The sequence below is a fragment of the Oncorhynchus tshawytscha genome, linkage group LG30 (assembly GCF_018296145.1).
Source record: "Oncorhynchus tshawytscha isolate Ot180627B linkage group LG30, Otsh_v2.0, whole genome shotgun sequence".
NCBI lineage: Eukaryota > Metazoa > Chordata > Actinopteri > Salmoniformes > Salmonidae > Oncorhynchus > Oncorhynchus tshawytscha.
The window spans coordinates 19652150-19678365 of record NC_056458.1 but is presented as its reverse complement, the minus strand read 5'-3'; the positions used below and the strand labels follow the sequence as shown (position 1 = coordinate 19678365).

The 26216-nt window shown below is 45.1% G+C and overlaps 1 protein-coding gene across 4 annotated transcripts in view; it reads right to left on the bottom strand.

Moving 5' to 3' along the window:
* LOC112245098 (ubiquitin carboxyl-terminal hydrolase 25) overlaps positions 1-26216 on the bottom strand; it is a 59239-nt gene that overhangs the window by 14342 nt on the left and 18681 nt on the right. For 2 of the 4 annotated variants that reach the window (XM_042308984.1, XM_042308985.1), the window contains exons 2-18: positions 22812-22889; positions 22236-22437; positions 19416-19539; positions 18988-19150; positions 18297-18383; positions 16777-16914; positions 13567-13643; positions 13209-13282; positions 11651-11805; positions 9486-9613; positions 9110-9205; positions 8592-8756; positions 8183-8415; positions 6890-6960; positions 6480-6708; positions 5839-6099; positions 926-1068 (exon numbers count right to left, since the gene is read on the bottom strand). In XM_042308984.1, the coding sequence (XP_042164918.1) occupies positions 926-1068; positions 5839-6099; positions 6480-6708; positions 6890-6960; positions 8183-8415; positions 8592-8756; positions 9110-9205; positions 9486-9613; positions 11651-11805; positions 13209-13282; positions 13567-13643; positions 16777-16914; positions 18297-18383; positions 18988-19150; positions 19416-19539; positions 22236-22437; positions 22812-22889 (2424 nt within the window). Of the gene's footprint in view, positions 1-547; positions 704-925; positions 1069-5838; positions 6100-6479; positions 6709-6889; positions 6961-8182; positions 8416-8591; positions 8757-9109; positions 9206-9485; positions 9614-11650; positions 11806-13208; positions 13283-13566; positions 13644-16776; positions 16915-18296; positions 18384-18987; positions 19151-19415; positions 19540-22235; positions 22438-22811; positions 22890-26216 lie in introns of all 4 variants that reach the window. The other 2 variants (XM_042308982.1, XM_042308983.1) reach the window with 2 other exon arrangements.

Sequence of the window (26216 nt, the reverse complement as noted above, 5' to 3'; positions counted from 1 at the left end):
ATTTGTATGAACCAAAAAGGATGTTAGAAACAGTAAGATATAACCGCGCAAATTACATTTAATATTTGCTCCTGAGATGCTGTTTATTTCTCAGTAGCAAAAATAAACACTCTAGGCAATTGAGTCACTGTTTAGGTGAAGTTTTTGTCCAAATATCTCTGTGTAGAGTAGAGTGCTTCTGTTGCAAGTAGTCTTGACAGGGATAGGCTTTTCACACTATCTTTTTATAGCTAGCCCAAGGCTAGTTTCATCGTCTAGGGTAGTACACTAGCTGTAGTCTACTATAGCACCCTATCTTGGTCTGCCAAGAGGTTTGGTTGAAAATGGCAACAGTGACTTGCCTTGAGCTGACCATGACTCTGGTTTGAAAACTGCTCTGAATTAAGATTTACTCAGGTGTGAAAAGCCTGTAGGAGAGCCAAGAGGAGAACATCACCAACAGGCAAGAGACTTTTTAGCACACCAAATAAGTCCGCTGAGTGAGAGGAGTGTTGAGCACTACCTCATCACTTGTTACACCCCTCCCCCCGACGACAAAGCTTCCCACCTGGGGGATGGCCACCTCTACAATACGGTGGGCAGGGGCCTTATCCTTCACAGGGGGGTCAGACGGAGGCACGAGAGGGGTTTCAGGGTTCACCTTGATCTCAGGCTGGGGGGGAAGGCGTGGGGAGACACTCTCCCCACAGGACTGTGGAGAGAGCTAGAAAGAAAAAGGAGAAGAGAAGGGGAAAGAAAAGGGGAAAGAAAGAAGCATGGAGGGCGAAGTTAAACAGAAAGAGAAAAAAGGATGAAAATAACTTTACTGGGGTTGAGTGGTAGGCCTACGTGGTTCTTTGAAGTGAGCGTAGAAGGAGCAGTTGTATAGCGTGTGTGTGTAAGAGGTGGAGTATGTGTGTATGTGTTATGTGCTATATGGTCTTACTGCAGTAAGCAGTCCCTCAGGGCTCCTCTCCTCCTGCTGCTCGGCTGCAGCTTTGGAGATGGCCCTCTCGGTGTCCTCCTGCAAGTGCCTGGAGTAGTCTGTGGGGGACGGCTGCTCCATGTACTCTGGGTCCTGCTGTGGAGCTGGAGGAACCACACACAAACCAACAACCAACATGAGATACACTACTACAGGCAAGCAAAATCTAGTCTGTCTAAAATATTTTTTATACTGTTGTGCCCATCTGCACCACGCCCAAACTATGCTGGTCTGGAAATGTTATTTTTACACTTCCATAAACTATGGTGGATGTGTAACCAGGCCAGCACCTAGTGATGTGCAGTTCGCAAATTATTGGTTGTTATTGAACAACTCTTTTTACTGACTGGTCAGTCATGATTCGTATTTTTCAGGACTTTAGTTGTTCATTTGACCTGCTGGCCCCCATGAATACAGTAGGATTAATACGTGCTCCTCAGGCTGAGCAGCTCTGGAGACATGCTCCGACCAACTATCTATCATATGTGCGTGCATGAAAATATATCATGCTGCAGGCAGTATAGAGAAGAAAAAGGTGTTTACTACGGGCGTAGCACAACCTCCCGTAGCCCACACCACCCGAAATGTTTATCTTTGGGGGGTCCCCTTGGATGTCAGGCCTCAATAGATACTATAGTAACAAGTCAGAATTACAGGAAATTAGCTTTAAAATGTTATGATTTCTCTCGGCCTCAGGGCAAAATTTGTAGAATAGCAGGAAATTAGCTCAGGGATTCTCAGGAAGTCGGGACAATCCTTGCCCGGCAGGGAAGCTTAATTTTTATAGAATATTGTTTCGTTTTTTTTTTATTAATTGAGCTTAAAAATTTACATTTAAGGGAAATATTTGTTTTGGATATTCTCAATACTATAAACGTCCATGCCGGCTCTATGCCTGGAAATGCCCTTGTCAGGAGCAAAGCATCCCAGTTTCCAAAACTCCCCAAAAAATGTTTACAATAAAAGGCCTAAAAATGTATATTCATTTAACAATTATCATATGTAGTTTCTTGCAATAGCCCTCTGTTACTTTAAATATACTTCTCTCAAAACTATGATTCCTAAAAGATGTGTTCTGTCAAATTTGTCTAAAATCCTAAATTAAACCAGGAATCATAACGCAACCGAGGGAAAACTAAATTGCTACCGTGTGTAACAACTGAATGAAGATTTTTTATTTTATTTTAATTGAACAACTCCGTAAGATTTAAACTCTGTCAGAGTACTGAAAGATCTGATAGAATATTTGTTTTTATTGGGTATATTTGTTTTTATTGAGACAAAAATATGTTTGTTTTGAGTGTCGTCAACTCCATCACTGATTGCTAACCCCCTTCAGATAAATGTTTTTGTGAATATTCTGAAAAACATATTGTAATCACTGTTCTGCAACATATGCTTAAACAATTGAAGTATTTGCTGTGCTAGACCTAAGGGATGTTTGCATTATACATGTTTTATATTCTAACAAAATTAACCCTGGGCTATTCATATTTTAATAGTGAAATACAATTGAGATTTGCATTATATATTTGAATAATCTAAACAATCAATAATTATAAAAATGAATGTCTTATGATGTCTGACGGAGTTGACATAAATCCAGTCATTTACATTTCCTGAAAAAATGATTAGGTTGTTCCTTTATATGGTGTGATAGGTGATACTTTGGTATATTAAAATATATATTTCAAATTTGGTTAAAAATGCCCACACCAGTAAACATTTATTTATTTTTAAAAAAGAGAGCTGAAAGACAGTAGCCAGAGCTTACCCATGTTGCACTATAATTTACAGTGCCTTCAGAAAGTATTAATACCCCTTGACATATTCCACAATGTGTTACAGCCTGAATTCTAAATGGATTATTATACAATGTAGAAAATAGGAAAATAAAGAGTAGGCGAGTAGGTGTCCAAACTTTTGACTGATACTGTATAACTAAGCAATTTAGATCATTGATATACCGGTAGCTAGCTTACTGTAATGATAAACAGAGAGAACATAGCCATTTAATCATGTCCATGTCCAAATATTATGTCCAAATATTAATGGAGTCCGACACGGTTCCCTGGAATTATCATAACGGCAGAAGTCAGACAAAAGTCAACCCTCAACATGTCAATAGCTTGTATAGGCACGGTTGATTTATTATTATTTTATTTATTTAACTAGGCAAGTCAGTTAAGAACAAATGCTTATTTACAATGGTAAGCAGAGATGTGCTGCACCACTTAATTTAAAATCATAGATTTACTGATCCAGATTAACGTTTTTAAACTATGATTAGTGACATGTTACACCAATATATGAGGTATTTCGTGAGTTGAAACGAAGTAGCTAGCCTACTTCACAAATGAGGCCAAAGTTGCTGTCCCTTGATGAAATAAGAACTATGTAGAGCTACTGAAACTCCATCGTGAAAGGTTGTCATGGTTGGCTGATTTGAAATAAAATCTGTTATTTGCAAGTACTAAACAGTAAAATCAAACAGTAAAATCCAGCTGGTGTTTCCTCTGTAGGGTTGAACCTCATGTACTGATTCTTCAGACCGGCAATAGCACTGGACACTGACTACAATCCTGCCGACGGTTGACTTGTGGAGTCCCCATCCAAAAAAAGATCACCATCTGGAAACATCTCGTTGCATAGAACTGTAGGGCCACCAGAAGCTGAAGTAGTGGGGGTACAGCCTCGTTCCTATCACTCCCATGCTTAACGGTTGGTCCACTCTTTCTTTCCAGTTGCATCACAGAGTCGTTGAAGAAGCGGTATCTCCTTGAAAACTCATCGTTATCATAAAACTCACAGGATTCAACCGGTCTCAAATTATTCTCTGAGGAATTCTGTTGTTCTGGTCTCTCCACAGTAGATATGCTGCCATTTTATAAGTTAAACCATCTCAAGAGGCAGTTCAGAATTATTTTTTTTAAAGGAGGGAGGAGCACTGGGGCTAGTTGCATAGAAGGGGTGGGAGATGAGGAAATGTTGGACAGGCAAGGAGGCATGGATGAGTCAAATAGGAATCCTGACTTAATGAAGTGGTGATTAAAGAGCTCAGCCATGTGCTCCTTGTCAGTAACAACCACATCATCAACATTAGGGGACATGGGCAGCTGTGGTGAGGAGGGTTTATTCTCTAGGTCTTTAACCTTTTTCCAGAACTTCTTAGGGTTAGACCCACAGAGAGAGAACTGCTCCTTAAAGAAACTAACTTTGTTTGGCCTTCCGGATTGCCTGAGCTCACTTATTTCTAATTTATCTGAACGAGGCAGCCCTCCAGTATGCGTGTACCGAGCCTTTCGCCAAATGGAATTCTTGAGGTGGAGTAACTCTGCCAGATCACGGTCGAACCAGGGGCTGAACCTGTTTATAATTCTCATTTTCTTTATTGGGGACGTGTGTGTTAATACAAAAAAAGAAGGTCCAAGCATATTCGACAGAGGGGATCATGCTGATTCTATACCAACTTACAAAAGAAAGGTCATGAAGGTGGGCTTGCTCATTAAAATGCAGTTAGTTTTCCGAAATTTGCAGTCTACAAAAAAACAGTTGGCGCAGTTCTATCATTCAGGCCATGTGCTTGCATTCATGATGAGATACGATTGTTAGCTAGATAGTTAGAACGTTTGTGACTAAAACCATTGAGGCAAGTGTATTTTCCTGCATGAACATTCAGTCCCCAGCACATGCCATTTGCAGTTGAAATATATAGCAAATACATTTTGTACTGCATAAAAAAGTAATTTAGATTATGGATTCAGTAAGAAAACATGTTCATAATAAACAGCTAGCAAGTGCTTGCCATAAAGTGTTTCTTTACATGACCTTTGACTGTTGAAAAGCACTATATTGAATCTACTCAATACAAGTGCTGACATCTAGTGGTGTCTTTGCAAACTGCATGCTACTGCATTTCCCTGCAGAGTTTGTACAGTTTCATATTTACTGTGAGCTAAAGTTGAATTAATTCAGCCCTTCTGGTTTATTAGTGTGCTTGTGGTGTTTCAGCACAAACACTTCTGCATATTTATCCACTGCCATAGATATAGAAATCTTTAAAGCTGCAATATGTCACATTTTGGGCGACCAACCAAATTCACATAGAAATGTGAGTTATAGATCTGTCACTAATTGAAAGCTACTCTGCTTCCACAGCTGAAGTATTTTAGCGTTTTTTACATTCGGTTTTGTACACCAACTACAAACAGCTGAAAACGCAATATTTTTGGTTATGGAAAATATATTTCAAAGCGGTTTAGATTGTACAATGATTCTCTACACTATACTTGCTTGGTCACAAACTGAAATTAGGCGAACTATTAGAATTTTAGCAACCAGGAAATGGCGGAGTGATTTCTGTATTGTGCATCTTTAAGTTGTACCTAAGAAGGTAAACTGAATAAGGGTTTTGTATATACTTTCTTATTTATAGAGGATAAAGTTGCTTTTTGGTAGTTATAATGTAAACCACCAATAAAATGTTAATTCATGTTGTATAAAATAATTATCATTTTAATATTTAGTTAATAGCTCAATTTGGAGCACAACACCTCTAAACAAAAACATATTGGTAATCGGTGACTGTTGCCTCCCTAAAATTGGTATCGGACCCAAAAATCTTATATTAGTCGGTTCCTACGTAGAAACCAGATTCTATTGAGTTTTTAGTTCATTGTTAGCTGGTAGGGCGGTCCTGCATGCTCAGAGCATTACGGAATCAAATGAACAAAAGGAGTCAAAAGGATTCGTTCTTTTGACAAAGAGTTGAAAAGATCTGAGTTAGTAAAAAGAGTCGACCTTCCCTTCACTAGTCAGCACCGCTCAGCTCAGAAGTGTATAAATGGAATATGTGACCATGCCTTGACCCTCACCTGAGTTGTCTGGTGTACTGGGCTCTGTACTCATAGGCTGAGAGGACGTTGTTGTTGCTGTTGTTTCTGCTACTGCAGCGGTTGCGGCGGTGGCCACAGCCAGGGCCAGCTTCTCTTGCTGGGCCTTGCGTGCCTGCAGTGTGTTCCACTCCTCCATCTCCTTGTCAAACAGGCCGTTGTCCTCCTTCACGTAGGCCTTCAGGTCTGGGGGGAGCTTATCCAGACCACTCAGCATCTGGCCCGTCTCCTTATTAAACTCCTCTGCACACACAACCAGACAAACAGATAGTCAAATATGGGAATTTATAAACTGGGGGGTTCGAGCACTGAATATTCACCGTTTTTCACTCTCCAGAGTGGCTGACAGGTATGACAAAATATTTATTTTTACTGCTCTAATTACATTGGTAACCAGTTTATAATAGTGGTTTGCGGTACATGAACATCCTGTCCAAGTTGCAGCACAAACAGAGCCTAACAATAACTAACTACCTTGCATCATATACTCTGAGGACAGTGGTCATAGTTAATGATGATCACAAGAAAGAAGAAAACAAAGCTGAAGTACACCACTAGAAAAGCAAGGTCAAAATAAAGATGTGGGATAATGCTGATTGAGGAACAGAAGAAGCAGTATCTACCTTCTATGAGGAAGGGTTTCTTGTCGTTGATGTACATGAGGCAGTAGGCGCTGGCGTTGCGATAGCCTCCGAACGAGTCCCTGACCAGCTCCTCCCAGGAGGACTTGGTGACTGAGATGTCGTTGTACTTCATCCAGCACCGCTGGTGGGGGTCATAGATGTAGGCCCAGTAGTGTCCAGCATTGGCCTGGCCCTCATGCACCAACACCGCATGCAGCCGGTACGGAACCTGGGAGACAGCAGGAGACAATGAGTGACCATCCGGAGTGAACACTGGTCATGGAAAAATGTGAGCGTTCTCAAATCAAGATAATAGTGCATCATTAATTTGGTATTTTTGTATTACAGCCAATGAATGTATGGTATTTGTGTGAAGGTGTATTGTCAGGTTTAGGAAGGGCACATTTTACCTGCATCATGGACTTGTCAGAGTACATAAGCTCAATGGTCCTGTGGATTCTGGATATACTGCCCTGAAGATCTGGAGAAGACAAATCAACCCATCTCTAGAATTCATACATTTTTGTGCTTGAGATAATAAGAGACAGAGGTATAATACAGCATATTGGGTTTACAAGGCTGGATGAGGTCAGAGGTGACATACAGTACCAGTCAAAGGTTAAAACAAACCCCATTCAAAGGGTTCTCTTTATTTCTTTACTATTTTCAACATTGTAGAATAATAGTGAAGACATCAAAATGATGAAATAACACATATGGAATCATGTAGTATCCAAAAAGAGTGTTAAATCAAAAAATATTTTCTAATCTTCCTCAGTCTTGGCATTCTCTCAATCAGCTTCATGATATAGTCCCCTGAAATGGTGTGCCTTGTTAAATTTGTGGAAGTTCTTTCCTTCTTAAATGTGTTTGAACCAATCAGTTGTGTTGTGACAAGGTAGGGTTGTTATACAGAAGATAGCTCTACTTAGATCAAGTCCATAGTAAGAGAAAAGACAGTCCATCATTACTTTACGACATAAGGCAATTAACTTCACCTCAGATTGCAGCCGAAATAAAAGCTTCAGAGTTCAAGTAACAGACACATCTCAACATCAACTCTTCAGAGGAGACTGAGTGAATCAGGCTTTCATGGTTGAATTGCTGCAAAGAAACCATTACTAAAGGACATCAATAAGAATGTCAAGAAACATGAGCAATGGACATTAGACCGGTGGAAATCTGTCCTTTGATCTGATGAGTCCAAATTGGAGATTTTTGGTTCCAGCTGCTGTGTCTTTGTGAGAGGCAGGGTAGGTGATCTCCGCATGTGTGGTTCCCACCGTAAAGCATGGAGGTGGTGGTGTGATGGTGCTTTGCTGGTGACACGGTCAGTGATTTATTTAGAATTCAAGGCACACTTAACCAGCATGGCTACCACAGCATTCTGCAGCGATATGCCATCCCATCTGGTTTGCGCTTAGTGGGACTATCATTTGTTTTACAACAGGAAAATGACCCAAAACAGAGAATGCCAAATGTGCAAAGCTGTCATCAAGGCAAATGGTGGCTCCTTTGAAGAATTTCAAATATAAAATATATTTAGATTTTTAACACTTTTTTGGTTACAACATGATTCCATGTGCTATTTCATAGTTTTGATGTCTTCACTATTATTCTACAATGTAGAAAATAATAAAAACTAAAGAAAAACCCCTAAATGAGTAGGTTGTCTCCAAACTTTTGACTGTTACTGTACGTACCACGGGTATCATTCTCCACCTCACTCCTCCAGCGGTGCAGGCAGCCCTCCAGCACCTGGAGCTCCTCCTCAGTGATGTGTCGTGGGGCCGGGTGCATGGGCAGGTCAGGGGGCAGTCGGGACTGGGTGAAGGGCTTGTGGATAGGCACTCTCTGCTGGGTGGAGGGGGCCGGGGTGAGAGCCAGGGCGAGGGCCAAACCCTCTGGAGGGGTAGAGGGACCCTGTTCGGCTGTGCTGTAATGTCGGGCGAGTGTAAATAAGTCAAAACCACAACTCAATACTTCTGAACCACACTAAGTCAACAGCTTAAATCAGACAGATTATCTGACAAAAGCAAAGTCAGAAACATGCACACTTAAATCATGACTCAGGGAGACAGTGTGTGGCATGCTCTGTGTTTCATGACTTGCCTTGAAGCGGACAGCAGTTGCCCTGTTGTGCCACCAGGGGGTGCTGATGTATCAATGTCCCCCACAGGAGAGGTGCAGACTGGCTTACTGGAAGTAAACTCCATGGCGTACTGCAGGACATCTGCCAGAGGAAACCTCTTGGGGCCGGAGCCATAGCTCAGATACCTTGGGGACACAGAGAGCGAGAGAGTAGAACAGAGAGAGGATGACAAACCGTACTGAGAATGAGAACGCATCTTTCAGTTAAAGAGTAAAAGCAAAGCAAGATACTTGGTTAGAAGCATAACACATATGGTATCTATGAACACCATCCCTTTGATAGTTGATCAACCTACGATAGTAAACAGAGGAGTTTTTCCTAGCCACCGTGCTTCTACACCTGCATTGCTTGCTGTTTGGGGTTTTAGGCTGGGTTTCTGTACAGCACTTTGAGATATCAGCTGATGTACGAAGGGCTATATAAATAAATTTGATTTGATTTGATTTGATTTGTGTGTGTGTGTAGCAGCCCAGCCCACCTCTCCAGACGCTGTTGGAGTAGAGTCAGGTGCTCTTTCAGTCTCCTGATCTCTTCCCGTTTAATCCTGGTGATCTCTCGGTTCCTGTCCATATACCTGACAAAACAACAGAAATCATATAAGTTCCTTGGAAAACTATGGGCCTGTATCCCAGATTAAAGGACCACAACCCATGCTCAATGTAAAATCTCAATATAATGTTTATTTTCTTTTTTCAAGCCCCTTAATTTGAAAGGGGCCTAGGAAACCCAAAATAATATGTTATTTAGGCTATGTGATGTGAATAACAGTTCATCTTAGCTGCTTACTCCTGTTGAATTGATACATTTTCCCTTAGGTACAGCTGGACTGGTAGGTGTGTTGGAGGTTTCCTTACCTGTCCATGTACAGCATGGAGGGGAACTCCAGCTTGCTGTGGATCTTCTCAGGTCGACCCAAAGCTTGGTTGAACTCAAATCTTGACAGTTCAAAGGTCAAGACAGGAGGGAGTTCGGTAAACCAGTGCTGAAAGGAATTCCAAAATGTTTCTAATGGGTCATGAGTCATGCGGTATCCATAAACATTTTTAATTGGGCACTAAGGAATCAGTAGTCTTGAACAGCGTGTTTTGAAAGCATTCCTACATGACTCATGCCTGTTCCACTAATATTGTTGTGCCTTTAGTAGTGCTGAGTGAAAAACAGAAATGTTATTTTTTGTATTTTAAACAACTAATTGACCAATGTCAGTTCAATTATTTGAGTTTCATTTCATCCCGTTTCTTTCTCAATGCACACATTGCGCAATTTCCCTAGAGATAAATCAGATTAAGATTAGGGTTGGGTTATAAAAAAAATATCAGAACATCTTTGAACATCCCACGGACCACCATTACAAATTTGAAAGAATATGGCACCACAACAAACCTGCCAAGAGAGGGCCGTCCACCAAAACTCACAGACCAGACAAGGAAGGCATTAATCAGAGGCAACAAAGAGACCAAAGATAACCCTGAAGGAGCTGCAAAGTTCCACAGTGGAGATTGGAGTATCTGTCCATAGGACCACCTCAGGCCGAACACTCCACAGAGCTGGGCTTTACGGAAGAGTGTCCAGAAAAAGCCATTGCTTAAAGAAACAAATTGGTGTTCACCAAAAGGCATGTGTGAGACTCCCCAAACATATGGAAGAAGGTACTCTGGTCAGATGAGACTAAAATGTAGCTTTTTGGCCATCAAGGAAAAGGCTGTCTGGCGCAAACCCAACACCTTCCATCACCCCGAGATCACCATCCCATGTTTTTCCATCGCAGGGACTGGGAAACTGGTCAGAATTGAAGGAATGATGGATGGTGCTAAATACAGGGAAATTCTTGAGGGAAACCTGTTTCAGTCTTCCAGAGATTTGAGACTGGGATGGAGGTTCACCTTCCAGCAGGACAATGACCCTAAGCATACTGCAAAAGCAACACTCGAGTGGTTTAAGGGAAACATTTAAATGTCGTGGAATGTCCTAGTCAAAGCCCAGACCTCAATCCAATTGAGAATCTGTGCTATGACTTACAGATTTCTGTACACCAGCAGAACCCATCCAACTTGAAGGAGCTGGAGCAGTTTAACCTTGAATAATGGGCAAAAATCCCAGTGGCAAGATATGCCAAGCTTAGAGAGACATACCCCAAGAGACTTGCAGCTGTAATTGCTGCAAAAGGTGGCTCTACAAAGTATTGACTTTGGGAGGGTGAATAGTTATGCACACTCAAGTTGTTTTTTTGTCTTATTTGTTTCGCAATAAAAACATATTTTGCATCTTCAAAGTGGTAGTCATGTTGTGTAAATCAAACGATACAAACCCCCCAAAAATCAATTTTAATTCCAGGTTGTAAGGAAACAAAATAGGAAAAATGCCAAAGGGGTGAATACTTTTGCAAGCTACTGTAGTAAGGAGCTGTACTTTCCAACAGGCCAACATTCAACATGTTTTTTGCGCTAAACTATGCTCATTAAGTATAATGACCATAATCCTTTGCGAGCCTACTTGTCCGCTCTGTGTTTCTTTTACGCCTGCTATGTTAGGCTACTGTGGGGTTGATGTCAGAGCTCTGTGCACGCCAGTCAAGTTCTTCCACACCGATCTCGACAAACCATTTTTGTATGGACCTCACTTTGTGCACAGGGGCATTGTCATACTGACACAGGAAAGGTCCTTCCCCAAACTATTGGCACAAAGTTGGAAGTACAGAATCATCTAGAATGTCCATGTCCACCAAACTTTACAGTCGACACTATGCGTTGGGGCAGGTAGTCAGTCAGTCCCCCACATCTCCTGAATTATTCAAGCACCGTCTATTTTTAAGTAGGCCTAGATGGGCTGTTTTACTGGTAACATTTGGTTGTCGAACAGAAATGTAATGGTACTTCCAGTATAATTTTGTTGCCTGTACATTTTGTATGTGTCTAACTATAGGTTTGGAACATGTTTTGGAGTTTCATTATTCCTATTACACATGTATTACAGTTAAAACTCCAGTGTTAGTTGTTCTTTAATGAGCAGCAGCACTGACCTCCTGTCCAGACTTGGCAGAGTTCTCTGCTGATGAGTGCAGGGACTCGATCTCCCCCTCAATCATGGCCGCCTCCAGACACTCATGCAGGTCCTTAAAGCCATTCACCTGCAGGGGGTACTGCCCAAACATCTCAGTGTTCTCAAACTTCTTTCCTGTGGGGAAAGGGAGCAGCAGCACAGAAATGTAAACAACATTTATGCACCAACACAAGCATTCCTCACACACCCACACATAACCACAGTTGGGCCCTACCAACAACAACTAATTCAAGAAGCACTGTGATTTGGTAGAGGCAGTTGTGCCCTATTATGCAGTATTATTCCTCAGAGGTACGGACCTAGCCTGTGTGTACCATATGGTGAGGAAGTGGGTCAAGTGTGTGTGAGAGAAGACCCATTTCACACTAATTTACAGGCAGGTTGAGTTCAGCATCAGTCATCATAGCCATGCCTGAGTTCAAATAGGATTTGTTTGATTGAGCCTATTCAGTATGCCAGATGGGCAGGGTTTATACTTTCTGGGGCTTTACCATTGGTTCCATTGCACCAAGCAAGCTCAATAAAAGGCAGAAAACAAATACTTGATCAAGATCACATCCACTAACTGACTGTAAATACAGCTCAGCTTGCTCCCCTGCAGAGCCTTAAGACTGCTGCATGCTTCAGTTCGGATGGCGCCTAGCCAAAATCGGCTAGGCAAACCGAACAAGTGTGCTCGCATACCTTTGACCATACCTGCGGCAATAGTACTGTTCGGCCATCTTGAGACGCCATAGCCAGTATACACCTCCTCAAAATAGTCCGAATTAATCTAAGATAACTCAAGAAATACATTTTTACGTTTTGGCTGAGGAGATCTTAAGTTTTACATCTCAAGTAAAAAAAAAAATATGCAAAAAAATGAGTCGTCTCATAGCTGAATGATAAATACTACATTGAAGATTCCTTACTGCTGACCAATCACCAATGAAGGGGCTTAGACTTCAGCTTCCGAACTTCAGCTTGCCTCGAGAGAAAAATGTTGTGTGCAAGAACAGCCGTCTGAAGAACAGCCGAACAAAAACGTCTCAAAATGTCATCATAATATACGCACAAACTGTTCCGGATGGGAAGCATGCGGATACCTTTAGCCAACCCACTGCACGGACTACAGCAACGGAGTACGGACTGACAACAACAACAACAAAAAACAGTACCCAGAGAGGAGAAGTTAGCGGACATGCAAATGTGGCATTAAGGTCATTTAAGGATGAGAGGAGCAAAAGCTGCCTTGCTGGCCCAGCTTTGTGTCTGGTGGCCCTGGACCAGTATTGTCATGCATAATAAGCTAAATTCCAATCAGATGTCAAGGTCCTCAAGGATCAATGCTCTGCAGCCTTGTGCTTTTACATGCGCCACATCTCATTAAAACAAGGTCACCTTTAATTATCGGGGGCAAGGACTCTCCCTCTCCTTGCTGCTGCTTCGAAGCAGGAAACTGGCAGCTGAGACTTAACTCTCACGTCACGTCTCCTCTTACCCAGGGATGTTCTAACATGCTTGCTTCCCTCTCTTACCTTCGAGAACACCAACAGCCAGGAACCGGCCATAGAACAGCTCCACCATCGGGTTCTTTGGCTTCTCACCCTCTCTGGGAACGGAGAGAGATCAGAGCCAAAACACACACACTCATTAGGGTGAGTCACAGTGTGCGACATACACAATGGGTGGAAGAGGACACTTTGTCCTCTAAGCCATGTGAATAATGCTCCAAGCTTCTTTTTTCAATGGACTTTCATAAAATGCTAAATTCACTACGATGCATGTTCTGTATGAAAACGCAGAAGGCATGATGTGTCCAGTCTCCTAAGGGGATGAATTACACAGTGTGTGTGTGTGTGTGTGTGTTGACGTTAGCAAGGTGTGTTGTCGTACCGGTCCTCCTCTGCCTTCATCTGGAAGGCATCCTCCAGCCAGTCCAGCAGCTTGTGTGTGAACTCACTCACATCCTGCTGTTCAGGCAACACACAGCGAAACAGACCAATTACAACAATACTTACAGGCAGCACACAGAGAAACAGACCAATTACAACAATACTTACAGGCAGCACACAGAGAAACAGACCAATTACAACAATACTTACAGGCAGCACACAGAGAAAGAGCCATTAGAACACTGCCTTCACTGTTGAACAGAAGGCCCAGATCTCAGATGTACAGAACATAACCTCCTTTTCATGTTTTAAACCTTGGTTAAGTGGGCTTACACTGAGGGACTTGGTAATTGTTGAGGTAGATTTGTATACACCAGAGTCAAGGACCAGAGGGTGCCTTACAGACGTCAGTTGTGCCGTCTAATTGGGGTCAACGCTTCTCTAACCTCAGACACACAAAGTGACCAGAGAAGAGTGGACGGACATGACTGATGAACAGAAATATAAGCTCAGCATTATCAGGTTTTCGGGGGGCGGACGCCGAATGTTCTACGGCTTATTAGCGTACACCTAATATGTTCCCCCTGTTGTGGATGGTCATTATATATTAAGCTTGAACCAAAAGATTACATGTAAGAAAAAATAAATAATAATGTATGTTGATGCTAATATGATGTACAATATTCCATTATGTTTCTATATGATAACAGAGTAATATATTTAATATGCCATATACAATTTTCTTATCAGTTTAACTAATTCATTTAAATTAACTTAATCATTATGACACACCCCTCACTACTGTCATTGGTTACACTAATTGCACTGTGTCTACATAACCTGGTTCAAGTATTCATGACATTACCCCGAGGAAGGCACAGTGATGCCGAAACGTTGGTAAATACCCATTACATTTCTTGGAGATTATACTTGGAGTGTGCAACATTTTTTATTTTGATAGTTAATAGTTTATTCGCCGTTAGTCAGCACCTCCACACAAACTATTATTCTGGGTGTGCGCCAGCTCATGATTTTTTAAATTATCTACTATTCGTCATATTAACATTACATTACAGCATATTAGCATACAGGAGCTGATCCTCATCCGATATCTACAGTGGGTTGCAAAACTATTCACCCCCCTTGGCATTTTTCCTATTATGTTGCCTTTACAACCTGGAATAAAAATAGATTTTTGGGGGGGTTGAATCATTTGATTTACACAATATGCCTACCACTTTTAAGATGCAAAATCCTTTTGGGGGTGAAACAAACAAGAAATAAGACAAAAAAAAAAACAGAAAAAAACTTGCACAACTATTCACCCCCGAAAAGCCAATAATTTGTAGAGCCACCTTCTGCAGCAATTACAGCTGCAAGTCTCTTGGGGTATGTCTCTATAAGCTTGGCACATCTAGCCACTGGGATTTTTGCCCATTCTTCAAGGCAAAACTGCTCCAGCTCCTTGAAGTTGGATGGTTCCGCTGGTGTACAGAAATCTTTAAGTCATAGCACAGATTCTCAATTGGATTGAGGTCTGGGCTTTGACCAGAGCACCTTCTTCCATATGTTTGGGGAGTCTCCCACATGCCTTCTGGCGAACACCAAAAGTGTTTGCTTATTTCTTTCTTTAAGCAATGGCTTTTTTCTGGCCACTCTTCCGTAAAGCCCAGCTCTGTGGAGCGTACAGCTTAAAGTGGTGCTGTGGACAGATACTCCAATCTCCACTGTGGAGCTTTGCAGCTCCTTCATGGCTATCTTTGGTCTCTTTGTTGCCCCTCTGATTAATGCCCTCATTGCATGGTCCATGAGTTTTGGTGGGCGGCCCTCTCTTGGCAGGTTTGTTGTGGTGGTGCCATATTCTTTCCATTTTTTTTATGGATTTAAAATGGTGCTCCATGGTATGTTCAAAGTTTGATCTTTTTTATAACCAAACATTGATCTGTACTTCTCCAGAACTTTGTCCCTGACCTGTTTGGAGAGTTCCTTGGTCTTCATGGTGCCTCTTGCTTGGTGGTGTTGTAGACTCTGGGGCCTTTCAGAACAGGTATATATATATCTTTTTTTTAAGTCATAGCACACACACACTGAGATCATGTAAAACTTTTTTTTAAAGTCCACCTGTGTGCCATCTAACTAATTATGTGACTTCTGAAGGTAATTGGTTGCACCAGATCTTATTTAGGGGTTTCATAGCAAAGGGGGTGAATACATATGCACGCACCACTTTTCAGTTTTTTAAAATAAGTAATTATTTTCATTTCACTTCACCAATTTGGACTATTTTGTGCATGTCTATTACATGACATCCAAATAAAAATATATTTAAATTACAGGTTGTAATGCAACAAAATAGGAAAAATTCCAAGGGGGATGAATACTTTTGTAAGGCATTGTATATTTGTAGCAGAGTTCAGCGCAGTAGCGCAAGAGGCGGGCCCAATGGCTGTTGCACAAGGTGGAGGAGCAGTGGACCAGCCACCTGGCTCAGGTCGGGACTGATCAACCCTTCAGAAGGTGTCATGAGAAGCACAAAAACATCTGATGAAGGGACTAAAATCCATCAGATGTAGGTAAAGAAAGCACTGAAGGATCCCTAACTACACTTCACATTTAGCAGATTCTCTTATTCAGAACAAAGATGCATTCATCTTCAAATATCTAGGTGGAACAACCACATATCACAGATGTAGTCCAATTTCTCCTCAATAAAGAAATGATGAGCAAAGTCAGTGCTAGAGGAAGTCACTGCTAAGTTTTGGGGGATAAGAAACTCTTCAGAGGTAGGGTGTCATATATTCGGTAGAAGGGCAGGAACTCTGCTGTCCTAGAATCAGGGGGAAGCTGGTTCCACCATTGGGGTGCCAGGACATGGGTGGGACAGCCAAGAGAGCAGAGGTGGCAGAACGGACTGCTCTGGTTAGGATGTAGGGTTTGAGCAGAGCCTGAAGGTAGGGAGGGACAGTTCCCCTTGCTGCTCCGTAGACAAGCACCGTGGTATCGTAGTACAGGGGTTCCCAAACTTTAGAATTCATTTACAAGTTTTATTTCCACTGTACTGTTGCTTACAATTTTTGGGGGTCAAGGCCAGACTACTGTAAAGCCCATTGTGACATCTGTTGATGTAAAAAGGGCTTTACAAATACCTTTGATGAAAAGGTTGATTGGTTTATCATAGCAGATTTTACAGAGTGATAGCTAGGATGTTTACCTGCTGAGACTCGCTGGACTTGAAGGCGTCCTTGAGGATCTCCACGGCACACGACGGGTCCACGTACTTCCTCTTAGAACCCACCATGAGGGAGAACAAGTTCCTAAGCTCCTGCATGAAGGGTAGATTTCTGTGCTCCTATGGAACGACAACCGGGAACCAGACACACAGAGGGACGTTAGTTAACATGATAACCTGCCTTCTAGAGGAAGGGAATACGGGTTTCCAAATCATAGTCATATTTCAGGGTTTTATTGTCAACCATCTTTCAGACCATGGAGACTGAATTAAGAACACTATTATACCCATTATAATCTTTTCAAATTCAGGACTTTATGATGGTGATGGTGTGCCCATCAAAATATGAAAGATGAGTATTTCCCCAGTTTATGCAAGGGAATGTGCTTTTCTATTGGAGCCTAGTGATGCTGAGCTGACCCAGTAAATCTGTAAGCTGGAGCTGGCGTGAGATGTGACAAGCAGAGGGAGTCCTCCATTGCTCTACATACAGCAGGACACTGACTGGCTGCACCACAACTACTACGAGTTCTAATTACATTATGGTACAGGTTGAGAGCACAGAGGACTCATTGCTCAAGCCCATACGTGTGACAAAAAAAAGGGACACTTATGTGACACTGGCAAAGGAAAAGCCTTGCTTTGAAGACGAGCCTCGTTGACAAACAGAGCAATTAAAATAAACCCTTGGATAAGTGCTCTCACTTTGAGCGCAAGGGTCACGGCTATTGACGACAGATTAGAGCCTAAGCCCTAGAAGAGTCCCTCCTCCGTTGGTTCTGGATATTAGACAGTGGGACTAGAGACTAAAACCCCAAAATGACTGCCGCTATATGGCAACAGATTAGCGGATGTGCGCTAACCATTGACCCTTAGGAGGGCTCCATGGGAAGCGGTTGGGAGAAAGGTGCTGTGCAGACAGCAAGATTTCAGTTGCAGCAACGGACCAAGAAGAGACTGTAGCTGCTGCAGAAAGACAGGGAGGAGAGGCTAAGCTGAGCTGGTGTGAGTCACGGGTCATTGTCAATGTCGGGTGTGTCAGAGAGGGAACCACTAGGGCTACAGTGTGCTTCATCAAATCCTCTTCCTCCACCCTCCCTGTGGCTAGGTCTAGAGGTAGTGAATCAACTGGGCAGTCAGGGAGTAGTGTGAACCAATGGAACCTGAGGCAAGAGCAGATCACACTGCAACCAAATAGAGCTGTTGCTTGGTGACGGCACTGATTTACAACCCATAATGTCGAGTCTCTCATCAGAGGGCCAGGTCCTCAGAGGCTAACAGGAAAGACAGCTGTCCAGCTGAGGAGCCATGGGTCTCAAAGGACACAAGTCAAGTACTCAGGGGTGAGAGCTAACCGGACCTTTCCCTGGCTGTCGCTTAGAAAAGGTTTAACCTGTGTTCCAGTGCCACTATCTCTGGAACGTATTGGTCAGGGGGATTTGGGCCTAAGCCTCCTAGCTGAGTGCTGATATGGATTGTTTGGATGGGTGGTGGTGGTTCACCTTCTGGTTGCGAGGCAGGTCCTGGACTCTGGCAGGAGGGGAGTAGTGTAGCACCAGCCTCTGGAACTCCAGCAGGTTGAACAGAGACTGGAAACAAGGAGACAGAAAGAGAAGCGAGTCCGTTTTACGGAGTGACATTCATTTAGCTTCAACCTGCATTAAACATGTTTTCAATATCAAAAGAGATCATGGACGTTCCAATATAGTGAGGTAGTCAACATCGGTTTTACTATGGCTGTTATCACCCTGTTACTGCTAGCTGTATTGATATGATGGATTACAAAAGAATGTTAGCAGAGTGATGTGACTAAGTTCGAAGTTACAAACCAAACTTCCATTCCTTTTGATAAAAGGATTAGAAAATAAGAAAGATTAGTGGAGTTGTCACTTGATTTCATCATCTGCTTTTAGTAAATCTCTAATTCTGGGATCAGAAGGAGCTGAAACGTGGGACTGTGCTGTCTCCTTAAGGAGGCCCAATACACACAGAGGCAGGGACCATGTGACAATGTATCCAGTGCTCATCCAGCTCACTTAACCCTCTACCAGGGAGTCTTTAGAGTAGAGTGGAGTCTCCAAGAGCTGTAGCACACTAATGTCATTATAAATACAGGGCCTATATATCTAATGAATTACATTGACATAGGACGCTTTGCGTTGTATGAGGGGTGTGTTTGTGTTGAGTCTCCACCTGGATGACGGCGCTGAACCAGCAGGTGTTGCCCACGTTCTTTAGACCCACAGGGCAGTTCTCCATTCTCTTCCTGTCGTGGGGATTGGGTGAGTCACTCCACACTTCCGTGTGTGTCCGCTTTAGGCTTGCCTTGTTCTCTGCTATGCTGGCCTCCAGAACTCTGCAAAGAGCACAACATAACACGTTTAAAAATACACACACTTTAATCAAAGGACATTTATTATGTGCAAAACCCCCCAAAAACACAATGTTGACATTTAGCAACTCAACAAAACAAAGATTAGCAAGTCTGCACAGTGCCTTGTTCAATCTGATTTGAAAGTGCATTATGTTGACATTTCACCACTCAAACCTTGCAGCTCCCAATATGCCCCTCCTCACCCCTCAACCCAGCCAATAACATGGTGGTGTTGAGCCCAGTCTACCTGCTGATGGCCTGCTCCTCATCAGTGATGCCCGTCTCCCTGAAGGCCCGGCTGGACTCCTCCAAGCTGAGAGCGATGGCCCTCTGGAGGTCATCCTTGTCATCGCCTGTCAGGTCAATCACGTCTGAAACAACACACGCGTAGTCCTTTAATTCATTCATACATACCCGTTCAAAAGTTGAGTCAATTAGAAATGTTGTTTTTGAAAGAAAAGCACATTTTTGTCCATTAAAATAACATCAAATTGATCAGAAACAGTGTAGACATTGTTAATATTGTAAATTACTATTGTAGATGGAAACGGTAGATTTTTTATGGACTATCTACACAGGCGTACAGAGGCCCATTATCAGCAACCATCACTTATGTGTTCCAATGGCACGTTGTGTTAGCTAATCCAAGTTTATCATTTTAAAAGGCTAATTGATCATTAGAAAACCCTTTTGCAATTATCTGAAAATTGTTGTTCTAATTAAAGAATCAATAAAACAGGCCTTCTTTAGACTAGTTGAGTATCTGGAGCGTCAGCATTTGTAGGTTCGATTACAGGCTAAAAATGGCCAGAAACAAAGAACTTTCTCCTGAAAATCGTCAGTCTATTCTTGTTCTGAGAAATTAAGGCTATTCCATGTGAGAAATTTCCAAGCGACTGAAGATCTTGTACAACGCTGTGTACTAGAGGTTGACCGATTAATCAGAATGGCTGATTAATTAGGGCCGATTTCAAGTTTTCATAACAATCGGAAATCTGTCTTTTTGGGCGCCGATTTTTAAAATATGTTTTTTTACACCTTTATTTAATCTTTATTTAACTAGGCAAGTCAGTTAAGAACACATTCTTATTTTCAATGACGGCCTAGGAACGGTGGGTTAACTGCTTCGTTCAGGGGCAGAACGACAGATTTTCACCTTGTCAGCTCGGGGGATCCAATCTTGCAACCTTACAGTTAACCAGTCCAACGTAATAACGACCTGCCTCTCTCTCATTGCACTCCACAAGAAGACTGCCTGTTATGCAAATGCAGTAAGCCAAGGTAAGTTGCTAGCTAGCATTAAATGTATCTTGTAAAAAATCAATCATAATCACTAGTTAACTACACATGGTTGATGATATTACTAGATATTATCTAGCGTGTCCTGTGTTGCGTATAATCTGACTGAGCATACAAGTATCTGATAGGCAGAAGCAGGCACGTAAACATTAATTCAAACAGCACTTTCGTGCATTTTGCCAGCAGCTCTTCGTTGTGCGTCAAGCATTGCGTTGTTTATGACTTCAAACCTATCAACTCCCGAGATGAGGCTGTTGTGACCGAAGTGAAATGGCTGGCTAGTTAGCGCGCTCTAATAGCGTTTCAAACTTCACTCGCTCTGAGCCTTGGCATGGTTGTTTCCCTTGCTCTGCATGGGTAATGCTGCTTTGATGTGGTGGCTGTTGTCATTGTGTTGTTGGTTCGAGCCCAGGGAGGAGCGAGGAGAGGGACGGAAGCTATACTGTTACACTGGCAATACTAAAGTGCCTATAAGAACATCCAATAGTCAAAGGTTAATGAAATACAAATGGTATAGAGGGAAATAGTCCTATAATAACCACAACCTAAAACTTATTACCTGGGAATATTGAAGACTCATGTTAAAAGGAACCACCAGCTTTCATATGTTCTCATTTTGAGCCTGTAATCGAACCCACAAATGCTGATGCTCCAGATACTCAACTAGTCAAAAGAGGGCCAGTTTTACTTCTTCTTTAAATCAGCACAACAGTTTTCAGCAGTGCTAACATAATTGCAAAAAGGGTTTTCTTATGATCAATTAGGCTTTTAAAATAATAAAACTTGGATTAGCTAACAACGTGCCATTGAAACACAGGAGTGATGGTTGCTGATAATGGGCCTCTGTATGCCTATGTAGATATTCCATTAAAAATAATCTGCCATTTCCAGCTACAAGTCATTTACAACATTAACAATGTCTACACTGTATTTCAGATTAATGTGATGTTATTTTAATGGGCAAAAAATGTGGACATTTATAAGTGACCCCAAACTTTTGAACGCTAATGCACTTACATACATACATACAAGTCCCAATTCTATGCTGAAATTGAGTTAATAAATGCACACGTTACAAGTTAAGACTCAGGCCTTACTGACTTAATAATCCCTCTCACATAAGTGTCAGGGGAAAGGGCAAACCGACAATATCCTTTTCATCACCGCGTAAAAAGACAAAGGGAAGAGGAGAGCCTAAGTGTACAGTAGCCTTTAATGTTAGAAAAGCCTATAAAAAGATGAAGGTTAGTCATCAGAGTAGTAAATGGAGCACCAAGGTTTTCCCCTCCCCCAGACTACTCTATACCCCTTAGACTGGGTTAACTAGGTTGTTTTCCTTATTTGCCATGTATCCGAGGAAGCGTGTAAGTTCATTAAATCAGGCCACTCCCGCATTAAAGTCAAAGGGGCGTGTCAGGATATATGACCTTCTCTGGTGGTCCTGAACAGAGAAGGATATGCCTCTGCAGGAATTTTCATGCCCATCTCAGAAAATTCCCCTGAAATGACACCATGTAATTTCAACAAAATAAGCCCTTGTCTTGCATGAGAGGCAGAAGGCATCCCGCTAACAGACATCCCACTCAGACCTTAATGCTACGTTAACTGCTCACTTAGAGCTTCAATACCAAAATGAAAGGGAACAACTGGAAAAATATGATAGAAATGGAATCAGTGGTGACAGTAGTGTTAAACATTCAGTACATTCAGGCTTAAGGCCTACAGATTTTTTCTTATGCATACACATGAGGTAGGTAGCGGTACTCACTAGTATCTCCCTGGCTAGGGCCTGCCCCGGGCAGCGCTGGGTGAGGTAGGTACTCACTGGTGTCTGCCTGGCTGCCAACGCTGATGTATCTGTCGTTGCCCACCTGGGTGGTCTGGTAGTAGGTGGCCTCATCCTGCTGGGGCACCTTGGCCTTCTTCTCCGTCAGAAAGGCCACCGCCTCCGCCAGGTCTCCATGACTGACCTGCAGGGACAGCACGGTTACAACTAGACAGTCAGAGACGGGTTGACATGTAGACTCTTCTGGGTGGTCAATAAAGCTTATGGGCTGATGAATTGGTTGATTATAAATAAATGTGCAGAACTCCCACTGGAGATTTTAGAACATAAACACTAAACAGTAACATTTTATACCATGTCACACCATTTAGAAATGCATCCCTGAAAATCAGTATCAGCTAGGGGAAAGATTGACTATTTTAAACAACCTTGTGTCAGACTAAATATCAACACGATCAGACATTGCAAATTGAGAGATTTAAAAAGAGGTGAATTAGGCCGGGGAGATGTGTCACAAACATCACCGCATCCGCACCGCAGGGCCTCTGTGTTTGTTACCTGCAGGGCCTGCTGAAGTAGCTGTACGTCTGTGGTGCCTGTGACCTCCCGCAGCTGGTTCAGAAGAGTCTGCTGATGCTGTCAGGAGACACACAGGTCATCAGTGAGACAGGCAGAGAGAGAGAGAGGCAGAGAGAGATAGAGGGACGCAGAGAGCGAGGCAGAGAGCGAGGCAGAGAGCAAGGCAGAGAGCGAGGCAGAGAGCGAGGCAGAGAGCGAGAGCGAGAGGCAGAGAGCGAGAGGCAGAGAGCGAGAGGCAGAGAGCGAGAGGCAGAGAGCGAGAGGCAGAGAGCGAGAGAGAGAGGCAGAGAGCGAGAGAGAGAGGCAGAGAGCGAGAGAGAGAGGCAGAGAGCGAGAGAGAGAGGCAGAGAGCGAGAGAGAGAGGCAGAGAGCGAGAGAGAGAGGCAGAGAACGAGAGAGGCAGAGAGCGAGGCAGAGAGCAAGGCAGAGAGCGAGGCAGAGAGCGAGGCAGAGAGCGAGAGAGAGAGAGAGAGAGGCAGAGAGCGAGAGAGAGCGAGAGGCAGAGAGCGAGAGGCAGAGAGCGAGAGCGAGGCAGAGAGCGAGAGGCAGAGAGCGAGAGAGAGAGGCAGAGAGCGAGAGAGAGGCAGAGAGCGAGAGAGAGAGAGAGGCAGAGAGCGAGAGGCAGAGAGCGAGAGAGAGAGGCAGAGAGCGAGGCAGAGCGAGAGAGAGAGGCAGAGAGCGAGGCAGAGCGAGAGAGAGAGAGGCAGAGAGCGAGAGAGAGAGGCAGAGAGCGAGAGAGAGAGGCAGAGAGCGAAAGAGAGAGAGAGGCAGAGAGCGAGAGAGAGAGTGAGGCAGAGAGCGGGGGAGAGAGGCAGAGAGCGGGAGAGGGACGCAGAGAGCGGGAGAGGGACGCAGAGAGCGGGAGAGAGGACGCAGAGAGCGGGAGAGAGGGACGCAGAGAGCGGGAGAGAGGGACGCAGAGAGCGGGAGAGGGACGCAGAGAGCGAGCGAGAGGGACGAGAGAGAGCGGGAGAGGGACGAGAGAGCGGGAGAGGGACGAGAGAGCGGGAGAGGGACGCAGAGAGCGGGAGAGGGACGCAGAGAGCGGGAGAGGGACGCAGAGAGCGAGCGAGAGGGACGCAGAGAGCGAGCGAGAGGGACGCAGAGAGCGAGCGAGAGGGACGCAGAGAGCGAGCGAGAGGGACGCAGAGAGCGAGCGAGAGGCACGCAGAGAGCGAGGCAGAGAGCGAGGCAGAGAGCGAGAGAGCGAGGCAGAGAGAGAGAGGCAGAGAGCGAGAGGCAGAGAGCGAGAGAGCGCGGCAGAGAGCGCGAGAGAGAGGGACGAGAGAGCGCGAGAGAGAGGGGCGCAGAGAGCGCGAGAGAGAGGGACGCAGAGAGCGCCAGAGAGAGGGACGCAGAGAGAGCGAGAGAGAGGGACGCAGAGAGCGCGAGCGAGCGGGACGCAGAGAGCGCGAGAGAGAGGGACGCAGAGAGCGCCAGAGAGAGGGACGCAGAGAGAGCGAGAGAGGGACGCAGAGAGAGCGAGAGAGAGGGACGCAGAGAGCGCGAGCGAGCGGGACGCAGAGAGCGCGAGACAGAGGGACGCAGAGAGCGCGAGAGAGAGGGACGCAGAGAGCGCGAGAGAGAGGGACGCAGAGAGCGAGCGAGCGGGACGCAGAGAGCGAGCGAGCGGGACGCAGAGAGGGAGCGAGCGGGACGCAGAGAGCGAGCGAGCGGGACGCAGAGAGCGAGCGAGCGGGACGCAGAGAGCGAGCGAGCGGGACGCAGAGAGCGAGCGAGCGGGACGCAGAGAGCGAGCGAGCGGGACGCAGAGAGCGAGCGAGCGGGACGCAGAGAGCGAGCGAGCGGGACGCAGAGAGCGAGCGAGCGGGACGCAGAGAGCGAGCGAGCGGGACGCAGAGAGCGCGCGAGCGGGACGCAGAGAGCGCGAGCGAGCGGGACGCAGAGAGCGCGAGCGAGCGGGACGCAGAGAGCGAGCGAGCGGGACGCAGAGAGCGCGAGCGAGAGAGGCAGAGAGCGCGAGAGAGAGGCAGAGAGCGCGAGAGAGGCAGAGAGAGCGAGAGAGGCAGAGAGCGCGAGAGAGAGAGAGGCAGAGAGAGAGAGACGCAGAGAGAGAGAGGCAGAGAGCGAGAGAGAGAGGTAGAGAGAGCGAGAGAGGCAGAGAGCGCGAGAGAGAGAGAGCAGAGAGAGAGAGAGGCAGAGAGAGAGAGAGGCAGAGAGAGAGAGGCAGAGAGCGAGAGAGAGAGGTAGAGAGCGAGAGAGAGAGAGGCAGAGCGCGAGAGGCAGAGAGAGAGAGAGAGAGGTAGAGAGCGAGAGAGAGAGAGGCAGAGCGCGAGAGGCAGAGAGAGAGAGAGGCAGAGAGAGAGAGGCAGAGAGCGAGAGGCAGAGAGCGAGAGGCAGAGAGCGAGAGAGAGGCAGAGAGAGGCAGAGAGAGAGAGAGGCAGAGAGAGAGGCAGAGAGAGAGAGAGAGGCAGAGAGGGAGAGAGAGAGGCAGAGAGAGAGAGAGAGGCAGAGAGAGAGAGAGAGAGAGGCAGAGAGAGAGAGAGAGAGAGAGAGAGAGAGGCAGAGAGAGAGAGAGAGGCAGAGAGAGAGAGGCAGAGAGAGGGACGCAGAGAGCGAACGAGCGGGACGCAGAGAGCGCGAGCGAGAGAGGCAGAGAGCGCGAGAGAGAGGCAGAGAGCGCGAGAGAGGCAGAGAGCGCGAGAGAGGCAGAGAGAGCGAGAGAGAGAGAGGCAGAGAGAGAGAGGCAGAGAGCGAGAGAGAGAGGTAGAGAGCGAGAGAGAGAGAGGCAGAGCGCGAGAGGCAGAGAGAGAGAGAGGCAGAGAGCGGAGGCAGCGAGAGGCAGAGAGCGAGAGAGAGGCAGAGAGCAGAGAGAGAGGCAGAGAGCGAGAGGCAGAGAGCAGAGAGAGAGGCAGAGAGCGAGAGGCAGAGAGCGAGAGGCAGAGAGCGAGAGGCAGAGCGAGAGGCAGAGAGCGAGAGGCAGAGAGCGAGAGAGAGAGAGAGAGGCAGAGAGCGAGGCAGAGAGAGAGAGAGAGAGAGAGAGGCAGAGAGAGAGGCAGAGAGAGAGAGAGAGGCAGAGAGAGAGAGAGAGAGGCAGAGAGAGAGAGAGGCAGAGAGAGAGAGAGGCAGAGAGAGAGAGAGGCAGAGAGAGAGAGAGGCAGAGAGAGAGAGAGCAGAGAGAGAGAGAGGCAGAGAGAGAGAGAGCAGAGAGAGAGAGGCAGAGAGAGAGAGGCAGAGAGAGAGAGCAGGCAGAGAGAGAGAGGCAGAGAGAGAGAGAGAGAGAGGACGCAGAGAGCGAACGAGCGGGACGCAGAGAGCGCGAGCGAGAGAGGCAGAGAGCGCGAGAGAGAGGCAGAGAGAGCGAGAGAGGCAGAGAGCGCGAGAGAGGCAGAGAGAGCGAGAGAGAGCAGAGAGAGAGAGAGA